The following is a 14446-nucleotide window of genomic DNA, read 5'->3' on the forward strand; positions in this document are numbered from 1 at the left end:
TCTAGATTACTGACAATACCTAATACAATGTAAATGCTGTGTAAATAGTTGTTATACTGTATTGTTTAGGGAATAATGACAAGAAAAAAAAGTCTGTACATGTTCAGTACAGACGCAACCATCGTAGCTCTTCTGGGAAAGCTGATGTTGCCTCGGCATCAGCCGATGCTGCTTCTCCCGTGATCTTTAAGTTTTTGAGGCTGTAGCGCTTTACATAGCTACAAGGGTGCTCATCCCTTACTAGCCTTAAACTTCCTCTCGCTGACAACACAAGTAGCGAATGAATGAGACGCGAGGCGAACAATGCTCAAACGAGTGCTGGAGAGAGAACTTCCGTTTTTTCTTTATCCTGATCCGCAGTTGGTTGAATCCGTGGATACAGAGGGCCGACTGTGCAGTGTGACACTTCACAGTACATGGGACACCGGTTCAATTCCTGTCGCTGCCTGTGCTGGTTTCCTCTGGGTGCTCTGGTTTCCTGCCACAGTGCAAGGATGTACTGGTTGGTAGACTAATTGGTGTGATGAGAATACACATAAAATTAAGATGTTTGCTGGCCTGGGCTAGCATCAGTGACATCAGCAAGTGGTCTGCCACCTGCCCTCAGGGGAAGGAGAGATAAGGAACAATGGAGCAGCGTCTGTAGATGTGTAATGAAGGGACGGGGGAGAGAGAGCTGTCTGGAGCGGCTCCCCCTTTGAACCCTGAACTGTTTGAAGTGATGGACAGGCGATACCCCAGCAGGGGGATAAAAAGGGACAGGTTCGCTAAGGCAGGACACACACGCCACCCGAGGTAACGAGACCCTGGAAGCGGTACGCTTCTCACGAGTCGGTGGGAAGTACCAGACAACGCCCGGGGTGGAAAGGTACGATCAGCGGGAACCCGGTGTGTGTCCACCCTTGCCTGGGTGCCGGGTTCACTGCAGAGGATCGACCGCATCTGGAGGAGGGGTCACAGTTGGTGACCTCAGGTGACATCACCAAGGACCTGCCCAAAAGCTGCTTGTGAGCCATCTCGCCGGTCTGTGAGTGAAGCCGTGTCTGAATGATCAGTTGTTCCTGTTCTATCTCTCTCTTCCCCCACGTTGTCCATCGCCATGGCAACGATTACTGCGAACAGAACTTTGAGTCACTTTGAAATTTGGTCATTTACCCCTAGACAACGATAGAGCTTGATTGATGCTGTTATCTTAATTCTGTGCACATGTGTGTTTATCATTGCTGAACTGTTGCATTTATTATCCTTTCGATTACTGTGTTGCTTGTTTCTTTAATAAAACTTTCTTAGTTCTAGTACTCCAGACTCCAACTGAGTGATCCATTTCTGCTGGTTTGGCAACCCAGTTACGGGGTACGTAACATTGGTCATTGTAAATTGTCCCCTGGTTATGCTCAGGTTAAATCAAGGGATTACTGGGTGGTTTAGCTAAAAGGGCTGGAGGGGCCTTTTTCACACTGTATCTCAATAAGGTAAAAATAAAAACATAGCTGCTCTTAAAATGTTGGGCTGTTCAGGCTCCTGTACTTCCTCCCTGATGAAGTGGGCTTGCCCCAGATGGTGAGGATCCTTGGTGATGGATGCCTCCTTGAGGCACAGTATTGGTGGTAGGGAGGATTGTGTCCACTGGCTGACTACAACCCTCCGTCTCCTGTGTATTGCAGTCTCCAGATTGGAGGGTGATGCAACCGTCAGAATGCTTCAGGTGGTAGAAGCAGTTACAAGAGCAACATTTAAGGCGGGGGTTTCTACTCGGAGCTCCACAGACCCCTTGCTTAATGGTTTTGGTCCGTGGCATAAAAAAGGTTGGGAATCCTGACTTAAGGCGAATTTGGACAGGCATATGAACAGGCAGGGAATGGAGGATACGGACAGAGAGGTTCCATTGGCATCGTGATCAGTGTAAATGTAGGCCAAAGACTAGCTGTGCTTTACTGTTCAATATGCAATGAAATATCTGATTTTGACATTGAAATCTGAAAGGCTGATTGCAGCTATTGGAGTTTTGACAAGTAAGGTCAGTTAAACTTGCATAGGAACAAACCAAACTAGCCTTTCAGGAAAGTATAAAAGGAAATGATATGACCCATCTATATGTTGGTAAAGTTGGTGTTTCACATTGCCTGAGTTGTTTTTACTTGCAACAGTTGCCAAAGGTTCATGGATAGCTGGAGTATTTCAGAACTTCGTAGAGTAGTTATCAAAATGTGACAGGAGCTTGTCTGGTTCTTCTCTTGTAACTTTTCCAAGGCAGTGTTTAGCACTAGATCCAAGCACATTTTTCTCGCTGTAATGAGACCCCTTTGTGCTGCTTTCTTCCTCAGTGTAGCTCCTCTGAGCTCTGCATTTTGAGTTTGAAGCTGAGACTTCTCTGATATATTTCTTGTCCTACTTTCCTTAAACTATGAAATCTAGTCTTGCAGATCATCAAGGACTCGCAGCAACAACATGGCCTACGACATGAAGACTATCAGCGGTACAGGTCAGTGGAAGTGTTCTGTTTGTTATGGGTGGGGTTTGCGGAGGGATTTTTGGTGCCCACCTGCCTTCGGTGGATTTACACGTTAGTTAGGTGCAATGGGATACCGTGCAAATTCATATAACGTAAAGATGGCACCAATGAGCAGCACAACCAGCGGCAATGCCCTCCAGACAGTCCGTGAAACTACTTCATTTACTTCTTTCAAATATAATTCGACTGCGATTGGAACCTGTGATTTACATTTTGATGGTGTGTTTTTGGGCCAATTGTGTGATCTGGTGCTTTGCTGTCTCCGAGGGACTTTGGTGAGGTTGGAAACAGAGTGTGCAGCCTGGAGGCGGAGACAATCTCGTGATCGACTCCATTGTTTCTCTCCAGTTGAGGCTTTGAGCAAGGTTGTCATCAACAAAGATGAGAGCAGAGTGCAGTCGGGTATTCAGCGCTTTCTGCCTCTGTTTGACCAGTCCTCCTGTCACTTTCGCTAGCTGCTGTTGGGAGAAATTACAGGAGCCTTGGGATCCACGTTGCAGGGATTGATCAATGAGGATCGTGGCTGTGGACTCGTTTGGGGTCTTTGAGGTTCATGTTGTATGTGTTTCTGAATTCAGGTTACTATTCTTTGCTGTTTTTGAGCGTTTTGGTGGGAGTATCCGTGAGGAGTGGGGTTCTTTAGTGAAGACGGGCTCTGCGGCAAGGAGCGCGGTGCTGAACTGAACTAAACTGAATACTCCTAGACTCCTGACTTCATCAACTGTTTGTTGACTTGCTGTTTGACATTTTGAACAGGTTCAGTGGTGTGTGTGTTTGTTTTGTGGCTGCCTTCAGGAGAACAAATCTCAGAATTGCATTCTGTATACATACTTTGATAATAAATGTACTTTGAATCTTTAGTAAATTTAGTAAATTTGCTGATGACACAAAGGTTGGGGGTATTGTGGATAGTATAGAGGGCTGTCAGAGGTTACAGCGGGACATTGATACGATGCAAAACTGGCTGAGAAGTGGCAGATGGAGTTCAACCCTGGTAAGTGTGAGGTGGTTCACTTTGGTAGGTCAAATATGAAGGCAGAATATAGTATTAATGGGAAGACTCTTGTCAGTGTGGAGGATCAGAGGGATCTTGGGGTCCGAGTCCATCGGATGCTCAAAGCAACTGCGCAGATTGACTCTGTGGTTAAGAAGGCATGCAGTGCATTGGCCTTCATCAATTGTGGGATTGAGTTTAGGAGCCAAGAGGTAATGTTTCAGCTATATAGGACCCTGGTCAGACTCCACTTGGTGTACTGTGCTCAGTTCTGGTCACCTCACTACAGGAAGGATGTGGAAACTATAGAAAGGGTGCAGAGGAGATTTATAAGGATGTTGTCTGAATTGGGGGGCATGCCTTATGAGAATAGGTTGAGTGAACTTGGCCTTTTCTCCTTGGAGTAACGGAGGATGAGAGGTGACCTGATAGAGATGTACAAGATGATGAGAGGCATTGATCGTGTGGATAGTCAGAGGCTTTTTCCCAGGGCTGAAATGGCTAGCATGAGAGGGCACACTTTTAAGGTGCTTGGAAGTAGGTACAGAGGAGGTGTCAGGGGTAAACATGATTTGCTGTTACTAAATTTTATTGATTTTATTGAATTAATCTCTGCATTTCCAAATTACTGTTAATCAGGGTAGAAATGCCAAACATTAGAGGGAGAAAATTTAAAGAGCGCTTCTAGGTTACTAACCTTGTTCACGTACTTGTGTAAGAAGCCATATTTAGTTTAATTTCAGTTTCATTTTCCATGACATAATAAAATCCTAATGCTGACCTAATCTAGTGTGAATTTTCTTCTTAATTTATTTTGGCTTTTTTACCTTTAATTTTATTGTAGCATTTTACTTGCCTTGACACGATTTGATGGTGAACTCTTGTGCTTGTATACTCTGCTCCTTTCCGATTATTGTTACCTCTGCTAATACTTTCATTATTGTCTTTTCCCTTAAGTACTGCTTCAGCTGAACTGAACTTCCCATCTTCTCTAAATGTTTCTCTATTTTGGGTTGTACCCCAAGGTTTTCAACACCCTTCTTAACCCCTATCCTAATAAGCTTAAGACCTCCTCAACATCACTAAAAGCTTCCCCTTGAGAACATTGGTTATGTTCCTATTGAGAGCAACCTGTCTAGCTTATAGAAGCCCCATCTCCCCTAGGAGTAGTCCCAATTCCTCGGAAATTAAAGCCTTCTTTGTCATCTTTCAAGTTACATATTCATCAGCTTTATCTTTCTGTACTTACTACTGCTTTAGTTAAAAGAAACCTTTCGGGTACTAAAGAGAAATTTTCAGGGATCTGGAGGTGTGATAGTCAGAGAAACAGAGTCATTGGGTTGCACAGGTGCAGAGTGACAAATGATTTCCATACCGTGGTGATTTCAGATACTCTTGCCCTTTGTGCTGTTTGTCCTCTAATTCTGTTTGATTGTACCTCTGCTTCTGTTAATTGTATTTTGCAGTAAACTAGAATGGACTGCAGAATTACTAATATTTCCTTTGCTTGTTACCAGAGGTTACTGTTCACGCAGACTACGCCGTCTCAGGAAGGCACTTGGCTTTAAAATGGGAAACCGCCACAAGTTCACGGGCAAGAAGATCACAGCTGATATTCTGTCAGATAGCAGGTAGGAAGGAGGCTGGAGAAAGATTTAATTTTCATTATGCAGACTTGTACACTAAGGAAGCAAGCCCTTTGAAGCTAGTTGTCAGTGCTACTCTCAATCTCCTCCCATTCCCATTGACTACTCCTAGGTTCTGCTACTCATCTGCACACTGAGGCCAATTTACTGTGGGCTAATTTAATATGCACTAATCCACAGTTTTAGAATGGCAGAAGAAACTAGCATACCCAGGAGAAACTTGCACAGTCAAAGAACGTACGAACCTCTCAGACAAGTCCTGAGATCAAGGTGGAACCTGAGTGATTGGGACTTTGAGGCGACAGCTCAATTAGCTGCACCACTGCCACCCATCTCTGTATGAAGCATAAACGTGAAAACTCGTGTATTCTTTTGGGGGTTAAATAATCCCATTTGAGAGTTCCCTGTGTCTTGTGAGCACACAGAAGCCTAGCATGATAACAGAAGCTATGTACATCCTTGCAGCTACCCACCTACCCATCAGACCTCTCAGAACCCACAAAACTGGAATGGGTGCAAGTTTTCTCCATTTGGGTGGAATTGTCTGTTCATGATTGTTTTGAAAGAAAGAAAGGAAGATCTCTTGGATGTCTAGTTGGTACTTAATGAACATTACAGTTAGAATTTAGTCTGGTCATTGGGGCATTGTAGTTACAACCTCGCCTGTGTTTCCTGTATTACAACAGATTACCTTCCTGGATTTCTGTCTTGGATGTTAACTGCATTAAGATGTCTTGAGGTCATGGAAACTCTAATCCAGTTCTTCAAAGCAAAAAATGTATCCACAGAAAAATGTTGATAATACTAGCTTAAATAGTATTTGTTAGTAATGTTCAGAGAAAGGATTGATGGACTAGTCATAAATTGCTAAGTTAATATCCAGTGGTGAAGTACAAGGAATTTCCACGTGCTAAATGGTTCGAGAATGTCTACATTTAAACTCTCCACCAACCTGAACTTTGGGGTGCACTTTGAGTAATGATGAATTATTATTAACGCTGATGATTTTTAGGCCCAACATTCTCACTGTTTAGCTAGACAGAGCCTTTCTAATGCTGTTGGCTGTTCGCAGGTATTTGCTGCTAGTTCTAATGGATGCAGAGCGAGCTTGGAGCTATGCCATGCAGCTGAAACAAGAAGCAAACACTGAACCTCGCAAACGGTTCCACTTGTTCTCTCGGCTCAGGAAAGCTGTCAAGCATGCAGAAGAGCTGGAACATTTGTGTGAAAGCAATTGCGTTGATGCAAAAACCAAACTGGAAGCTCAGGTAAGTAGCTGACATGTTTTGGAAAGGGTGGAAGTGGGTGGAGTCCACATCCTTTATTGTTTTTAAATTTTACATTGATCCTATTTGATCACTGCATTTGACTTCTGAGCTCTATGGAAACAATTCTTTTATTAGTTCTTAGTGACTTACAGATATTTGCTTGAAACTAAAGTAATCTTAACACATTTTTGAATCTACAGTAGTGCTTTCACTACTATTGGCTCATACCCTAAAGAGTCAGTCGATTAAATGCAATACAGGTGTCCCCCGTTTTTCGAACGTTCGCTTTACAAAACCTTACTGTTAGGAAAAAAGGCAGCGCGCGAAAAAAAATCGGTGCGCGATAAAACCAGCAGCACGCACCCCGAGCAGCCGCTCCTCCCCCGGATTTGGAACTGCATTCTCGCCGGCATTGCTTAAACACGTGCCTGTGAGCAGCCGTTTGCAAGGTGAGTTCTAAGGTATTGGAAAAGCCTGAAAGAGTTCGTAAGGGTGTTACATTTAGCGTAAAACTAGACATAATTAAGCGTTTCGATGGTGGTGAACGAAGCAAGGACAAAGTGAGTTTGGTTTGTGGAAGTTGACGAAAATGTTGAAGAGGTTTGGCATCTCATGACCAAGAACTGATAGACGAAGAGCTGATGCAATTGGAAGAGGAAAGGAAAACAATCAAAACCGAATGCAGTAGCAAACGGACCGAAAGTGAAGTCGTCCAGGAACTGAACGTGAAGAAACTGCGTGAGATTTTCGCTGCAATGATAAAGTACGACTTTAATTTTGAAAGGGTACGTTGGTTTAGGGCATATTTGCAGGATGGTTTGAGTGCTTACAAAGAACTGTATGATCTAAAAATGCGCAAGGCTAAGCAGTCAAGCAAGCCTTCCACATGAGCCACAGCAGACGACGAACCTCGACCTTCGACATCGAGGCAGGCAGACATAGAAGAAGATGACCTGCCTGCCCTGATGGAAACAGACAACACCTCAGTGTCCCACCGCCCCAACCCCCTGGCTGCAAACAGATACCGATCTGTGAAGAATGCAGCAGTAGCCGGGACGCACCCAGCACATCTTTAAGAAAAAAAGCCGAAATAAACAAGCTAATTAATTAGGTGCTGCCTGGCACGTAAATGTCGGCCCATATCAGAGACGATTGCTTGTTTGTTTCGGCTTTTTTCTTAAAGATGTGCTGGGTGCGTCCCGGCTACCGCTGGACCAGTGCATGCTTCGCGGATTGGTATCGGTTTGCTGCCAGGAGGGTGGGGACCACTGCACCACCCCAACCTCCAACGACTCAGCGTAGCACAGCATCATCGGTGTGCTCGATGTCTTCCCGATTCCGCTAAGTGATACTACACTGTACATACATTATTTCTACTTTATATAGGCTGTGTATTTTTACGTGTAATTTGGTATGATTCAGCAGCTTCATAGTTTAAAGGTTACTGGAGAGCGCTTGCGCCGTGTTTCTGCCGAGAGCGCTTGCGTGAGATCTTCGCTGCGGAGAACAGTGCAGCAATGATTGTGGAAAAGTATTTCTACTTTATAAAGGATGTGTATTCATATCGTTCCTGCTTTTACTATATGCTACTGTTATTTTAGGTTTTATGTGTTATTTGGCATGATTTGGTAGGTTATTTTTGGGTCTGTGAACGCTCACAAAATTTTCCCATATAAATTAATGGTAATTGCTTCTTCACTTTATGACATTCCGGCTTACGAACCGTTTCATAGGAGTGCTTTACCTTCAGATGGCGGGGGAAACCTGTAGTTATGCTGTATTATTCATTCTGATTGTTAAAAAAAGTCAGTGTGCCCTTTCCTGATGTGCTTTCCATGATGATTGTTTTACAATTTTTACAGGCATATACTGCTTATCTTAAGGGAATGCTGAATTTCGAGCTGCAGGAATGGAAGGGTGCTATGGAGGCTTTGCACAAGTGCAAGTAAGTGATGTGTATCCTTACTTGTGTGTGTCTTTAAATTCTCTCTGCTAGTACTTATCAAGTGTACTATGTGTTTTGTTATCCATCAGTTCTGCCCACATCCATGCAGCAGTTCTTTTTAAAAACTCCCTATTGTCCATAAATACGAGGTGATCAGTAATATCGGATGTGGTGGAGCTCCCACAAGTGGTTAAGCAGAGACTTACATCATCTGTCCCAGCACCTATGGAGTTATGAGCATCAATTTCCAAGTCAATTATTTGGCAGATCTGGTTTCCCACTGCTTTGTGTCCTCTGCTGTACAATTTGCAAAGTAAGGACACACTACCTTAATAAATTTGGTGAGCTTTTGCAATCCGTCCACAATCATACTGTAGAAGCACATTCTCAGAGTTGATAAAGATCCATTCTACATAATCTCAGAGCCTACAATAAAAGTCTAAGCATTATATTCATCCAGTCCAACTGGTACAAAACATGTAGCACACATTGACGTGAATTGACGCTACTCATTTTGGATATTTATATAAAAAGGATATGACAGACTAATTTCTAAATGGTGCAAAGCTTGAAGCAGTGATAATTAGGAGATCATCATAATCTTGTGGACAGATGCAGAAAGTTACTGAAAAGACAACTGAAATACAGTAGTGCCTGGGAGTTCCGCTCCAACTGTGACCTGACCTTTAGATCCCAATCTACACCTTAAAGATATATAGCTGAATTTACCACAACTCTTGAGTTAAGTTCCTGGGGAGATTACAGAAACCATGGTTACTGAATTCCTGGAATTTAAAAACTCAGTGGCGATTTTGATTGATCGTTTCAAGATATTTTGGGTGAATTAATTTTTCTTTATACATACTATTATGGCTGGTTGTGCAGTCTTAAGTTGGAGGGGGCACACATACACATACACACACACACATGCACACAACAAAAACAGCCATGAATGAAAAACATATTTACACAGAATGGGGATGATTGACCATGTTTCTGCTTAGCCTATAAAAGTGGGTGGAATTGATTCAATTGGTGCAGTCTTGGCCAATGTACTTGAAAGTTTTTTTGTCAGCTTGAAACTTGAAATTCATGCAGAAACAGCAACTGATCAATTGTTGATTTCAAATTGCGATCAATACATTTCTGTTAGGTAAGGTTTATTAAAGGAGACGGTTAAGGATGAGGTACTTGAGTGAAGTCACATTTAGACCATAAAGCATAGGAGCAGAATTAGGTTTTTGGCCAATCAAGTCTGCGCCACCATTCAATTATGGCTGATCCTTTTTTTTTTAATCCCCTCCCCCTTGACCTTCTCCCTGTAAACTTTGGTGCCGTGGTCAATCAAGAACCTATCAATCTCTGCCTTAAATTCACAGATTTGCCATCCACTGGCTAAAGAAATTTCTCCACATCTCTGTTTTAAATGGACACCCCTCTATCCTGAGGCTGTGCCCTCTTGTCCTAGACTCCCCCATCATGGGAAACATCCTTTCCACATCTACTCTGTCTAGGTCATTCAGCATTCAAAAGGTTTCAGTGAGATCCCCACACATCCTTCTGAATTCCAGCCAGTACAAACTCAGAGCTATCAAACGTTCCTCATGTGATAACCCTTTCATTCCGGGAATCATCCTTGCGAACCTCCTCTGAACCCTCTCCAATGCCAGCACATCTTGTCTAAGTTGAGGGGCCCAAAACTATTCACAATACTCAGGGTGAGGCTTCACCAGTGCCTTATAAAGCCTCAGCATCACATCCCTGCTCTTGTATTCTAGACCTCTTGAAATGATTGCTAACATTGCATTTGCCTTCCTCACCACTGACTCAATCTGCAAGTTAACCTTTAGGGTGTTCTGCTCGAGGACTCCCAGGTCCCTTTGCATCTCAGATCTTTGGATTTTCTCCCCGTTTAGAAAATCGTCTGCACATTTATTTCTTCTACCAAATTGTATTCATTCATTTGGCACTTTCTTGCCCATTCTCCTAATCTGTCTAAGTCTTTCTGCATCCTACCTGTTTCCTCAACACCACCTGCCCCTCCACCAATCTTTGTATCATCTGCAAACTTGGCAACAAAGCCATCTATTTCATCATCTAAACCATTGTTATACTGCATATACTCCCAACAGTAACCCTTGCAGAACAACACAAGTCATTGGCAGCCAACCAGAAAAGGATCCTTTTATTCCCACCTGCTGCCTCCTACCAATTATTCAATGCTTTAACCATGCTAGTAACTTTCCTGTAATACCATGGGCTCTTAACATGGAGTCAGAGGACGTGGTTAATGAATACTTTGCTTCAGTATTTGCCGGGCAAAAAGACCTTGGCAATTGTGGAGATGGCTTACAATGGACTGAAACGCTTGAGCATATAGACATTTAGAAAGAGGATGTGCTGGAGCTTTTGAAAAGCATTAGTTACAAATGTAGATAAGTCACCGGGAGCGGATGAGATACATCCTAGGCTATTGTGAGGTGAGGGAAGAGATTGCTGAGCCTCTTGCGATGATCTTTGTGTCATCAATAGGGACGGAAGAAGTACCGGAGGATTGGAGGGTTGCAGATATTGTTCCATTGTTCAAGAAAGTGAGTAGAGATAACTCAGGATATTATAGATGAGTGAGTCTGACTTCAGTGGTGAGCAAGTTGCTGGAGAAGATCCTGAAAATCAGGATTTATAAGTGTTTGGAGAGACATAATCTGATTAGGGATAGTCAATGTGGCTTTGTCAAGGGCAGGTCATGCCTTACGAGCCTGATTGAATTCTTTGAGGATGTAACAAAATACATTGATGAAGGTAGAGCAGTGGATGTAGTGTATATGGATTTCAGTAAGGCATTTGATAGGATTCCCCATTCAAGGTTCCTTCAGGAGGTATGGGATCCAAGGGTACCTTGCTTTGTGGATCCAGAGTTGGCTTGCCCACAGAAGGCAAAGGATGGTTGTAGATGGTTCCTACTCTGCATGGAGGTCGGTGACCAGTGGTGTTGCACAGGGATCTGTTCTGGGACCCCTACTCTTTGTGATTTTTAAAAAATAAATGACCTGGATGAAGAAGTAGAAGAGTGGGTTAGAAGTTTGCTGATGACACAAAGGTTGGGGGTTGTTGTGGATAATCTGGAGGGTTGTCAGAGGTTACAGCAGGACAGGGCCGAGAAGTGGCAGATGGACTTCAACCCAAGTAAGTGTGAAGAGGTTCATTTTGGTAGGTCCAATTTGAAACTAGAATATGATATAAATGGTAAGGCTCTTGGCAGTGTGGAGGATCTGAGAGATCTTAGGGTCCATGGCGATAGGACACTCAAAGCTGCTGTGCAATGTTGTTAAGAAGGTGTATGGTGTGTTGGCATTCATCAGCCATGGTATTGAGTTCAAGAGCCATGAGATAATGTTACAGCTACAGCTATACTGTATAAAAGCTTGGTCAGACCCCACTTGGAGCACTGTGTTCAGTTCTAGTCACCTCACTACAGGAAGGATGTGGATACTATAGAGGGAGTGCGGAGGAGATTTACAAGGATGTTGCCTGGATTGGAGGGCGTACCTTATGAAAATAGGTTGAGTGTACTTGGCCTTTTCTCCTTGGATCGACGGAGAATGAGGGGTGACCTGATAGAGGTGTATAAGATGATGAGGGGCATTGATTGTGTGGATAGCCAGAGGCTTTTTCCCAGGGCTGAAAAGGCTAACATGAAGGGGCTTGAAATAGGTACCAAGGGGATGTCAGGGGTAAGTTTTTCCATACAGAGTAGTGAGTGCATGGAATGCACTGCCGGCGGTGGCGGTGGAAGCAGATATGGTAGGGTCTTTTAAGAGCCTCTTAGGTACATAGAGCTTAGAAAAATAGAGGGCTACGCACAAGGGACTTTCTAGGCAGTCTCTAGACTAGGTTATGTGGTCAGCACAACATTGTGGGCCAAAGGACCTGTAATGTGTAGTAAATTTCTATGTTCTGTGTTAACTTGGTAAGCAACCTCATGTGTGGCCACCTTATCATTGGCCTTCTCAAAATCCAAATATACAACATCCACTGCATCCCCTTTATCTATCCTATTTGTAATCTCAAAGAATTCTAACAGGTTCATCAGGCAAGATTTTCCCTCAAGGAAACTATGCTGACTTTGTCCTATCTTGTGCTGTGTCACCAAGTACTCCATAACCTCATCTTTAATAATTGAATCCAACATTTTCCCAACCACTGAGGTCAGGAGAACTGGTCTATAATTGCCTTTCTGCTGCTTCCCTCCTTTCTGAAAGAGTGGAGTGACATTTACAATTTTTCAGTCCTCCGGAACCAGTAATGATTCTTAAAAGATCATTACTAATGCCTCCACAATCTTTACTGCTACCTCTTTCAGAACCCTAGGGTGCAATTCATCTGGTCCAGGTGATTTATGCACTCTTAGGTCTTTCAGCTTTTTGAACTGCTTCTCCTTTGTAACGGTAACTGCACTCACTTCTCTTCCCTCACACCCTTCAACACCTGGCACACTGCTAGTGTCTTCCACAGTGAAAACTAATCCAAAATACTCATTTAGTTCATCAGCCATCTCCTTGTCCCTGTTATTTCTTTGGCCTCATTTTGTAGCGGTCCTATATCCACACTCGTTTCTCTTTAATTTTTTACATACAGGATGCTATCTAAGTTGCATGCCATCTTGGACAAATGTCTCCCATCCACTACATAATGTACTGGTTGGGCACAGGAGTATATTCAGCCAGAGACTCATTCCACCGAGATGCAACACAGAGCGTCATAGGAAGTCTTTCCTACCTGTGACCAACAAACTTTACAACTCCTCCCTTGGGGGGTCAGACACCCTGAGCCAATAGGCTGGTCCTGGACTTATTTCCTGGCATAATTTACATATTACTATTTAACTATTTATGGTTTTATTACTATTTAATTATTTATGGTGCAACTGTAACGAAAACCAATTTCCCCCTGGATCAATAAAGTATGACTGTGACTATACTTGAAAAACCTTTTCTATCCATCCTGATATTGTTTGCTAGCTCGCTTCCATATTTCATCTTTTCCCTTCTAATGATTATTTTAGTTGGGTTTTTACAAGCTTCTAAATTCTCGAACTTCCCGCTAATTTTTGCTTTGCTGTATGCCCCCCTTTTGCTTTTATATTAGCTTTGACTTTCCTTGTCAGCCGCCGTTGTACTATTTTGCCATTTGAGTATTTTTTTGTTTTTGGAATAGATGGAACGTAGAAATTTGCTGCACATTACAGGCCCTTCGGCCCACAATGTTGTGCTGATTATGTAACTTACTCTAGAAACTGCCTAGAATTTCCCTAGCGCATTTATTCTTTATTTTGCTAAACTCCATGTACCTATCTAAGAGGCTCTTAATAGACCCTATTATACCTGCTTCCTCCACTGCCGCCGGCGGCAGTGCAGTCCAGTTTATGCACCCACCACTCTGAGTGAAAAATTTCCCCTGATATCCCCTTGGTACATATTTTGAAGCATCTTAAAACTGTGCTTCTCATGTTAGCCATTTCAGCCCTGGGAAAAAGCCTCTGGCTTGCCACATGATCAATGCCCCTCATCATCTTATACACCTCTATCAGGTCACCTCTCATCCTCTGTTGATCCAAGAAGAAAAGACCAAGTGCACTCAATCTATTCTCATAAGGTACACCCTCCAATCAAAGCAACATCCTTGTAAATCTCCTCTGTATTCTCTCTATGGCATCCACATCTTTCCTGTAGTGAGGTGACCAGAACTGAAATCTATCTTGCACCTTCTTCATTTTTTCCAGAAACTCAGCCATTGCTGCTCAGCTGTCATCCCTGCCAACATCTCCTTCCAATTTACTTTGGCCAACTTTTCTCTCATACAACTGCAATTTCCCTTACTCCATTGAAATACTGCTATGTCAGACTTTACTTTCTCCCTATCTAATTTCAAGTTGAACGCAATCATACTGTGATCAGTGTCCCCTAAGGGTTCCTTTACCTTAAACTCCCTCATTGCTTCCGCTTCATTACATATCACCCAATCCAACATAGTTGATTCCCTCATAGGCTCAACGACAAACTGTTCTAAAAAGCCATCTCA

At 43.1% G+C, this 14446-nt stretch overlaps 1 protein-coding gene across 1 annotated transcript in view; it reads left to right on the plus strand.

The window, feature by feature from the left end:
- Window positions 1-14446, plus strand: part of srp68 (signal recognition particle 68) — a 70901-nt gene that overhangs the window by 1024 nt on the left and 55431 nt on the right. The window contains exons 2-5 of the mRNA XM_063030923.1: window positions 2416-2482; window positions 5024-5137; window positions 6225-6420; window positions 8283-8365. Coding sequence (XP_062886993.1) covers window positions 2416-2482; window positions 5024-5137; window positions 6225-6420; window positions 8283-8365 — 460 coding nt within the window. The remainder of the gene's footprint in view (window positions 1-2415; window positions 2483-5023; window positions 5138-6224; window positions 6421-8282; window positions 8366-14446) is intronic.

The sequence above is a fragment of the Mobula hypostoma genome, chromosome 22 (genome assembly GCF_963921235.1).
Source record: "Mobula hypostoma chromosome 22, sMobHyp1.1, whole genome shotgun sequence".
In the NCBI taxonomy this organism is placed as follows: domain Eukaryota; kingdom Metazoa; phylum Chordata; class Chondrichthyes; order Myliobatiformes; family Myliobatidae; genus Mobula; species Mobula hypostoma.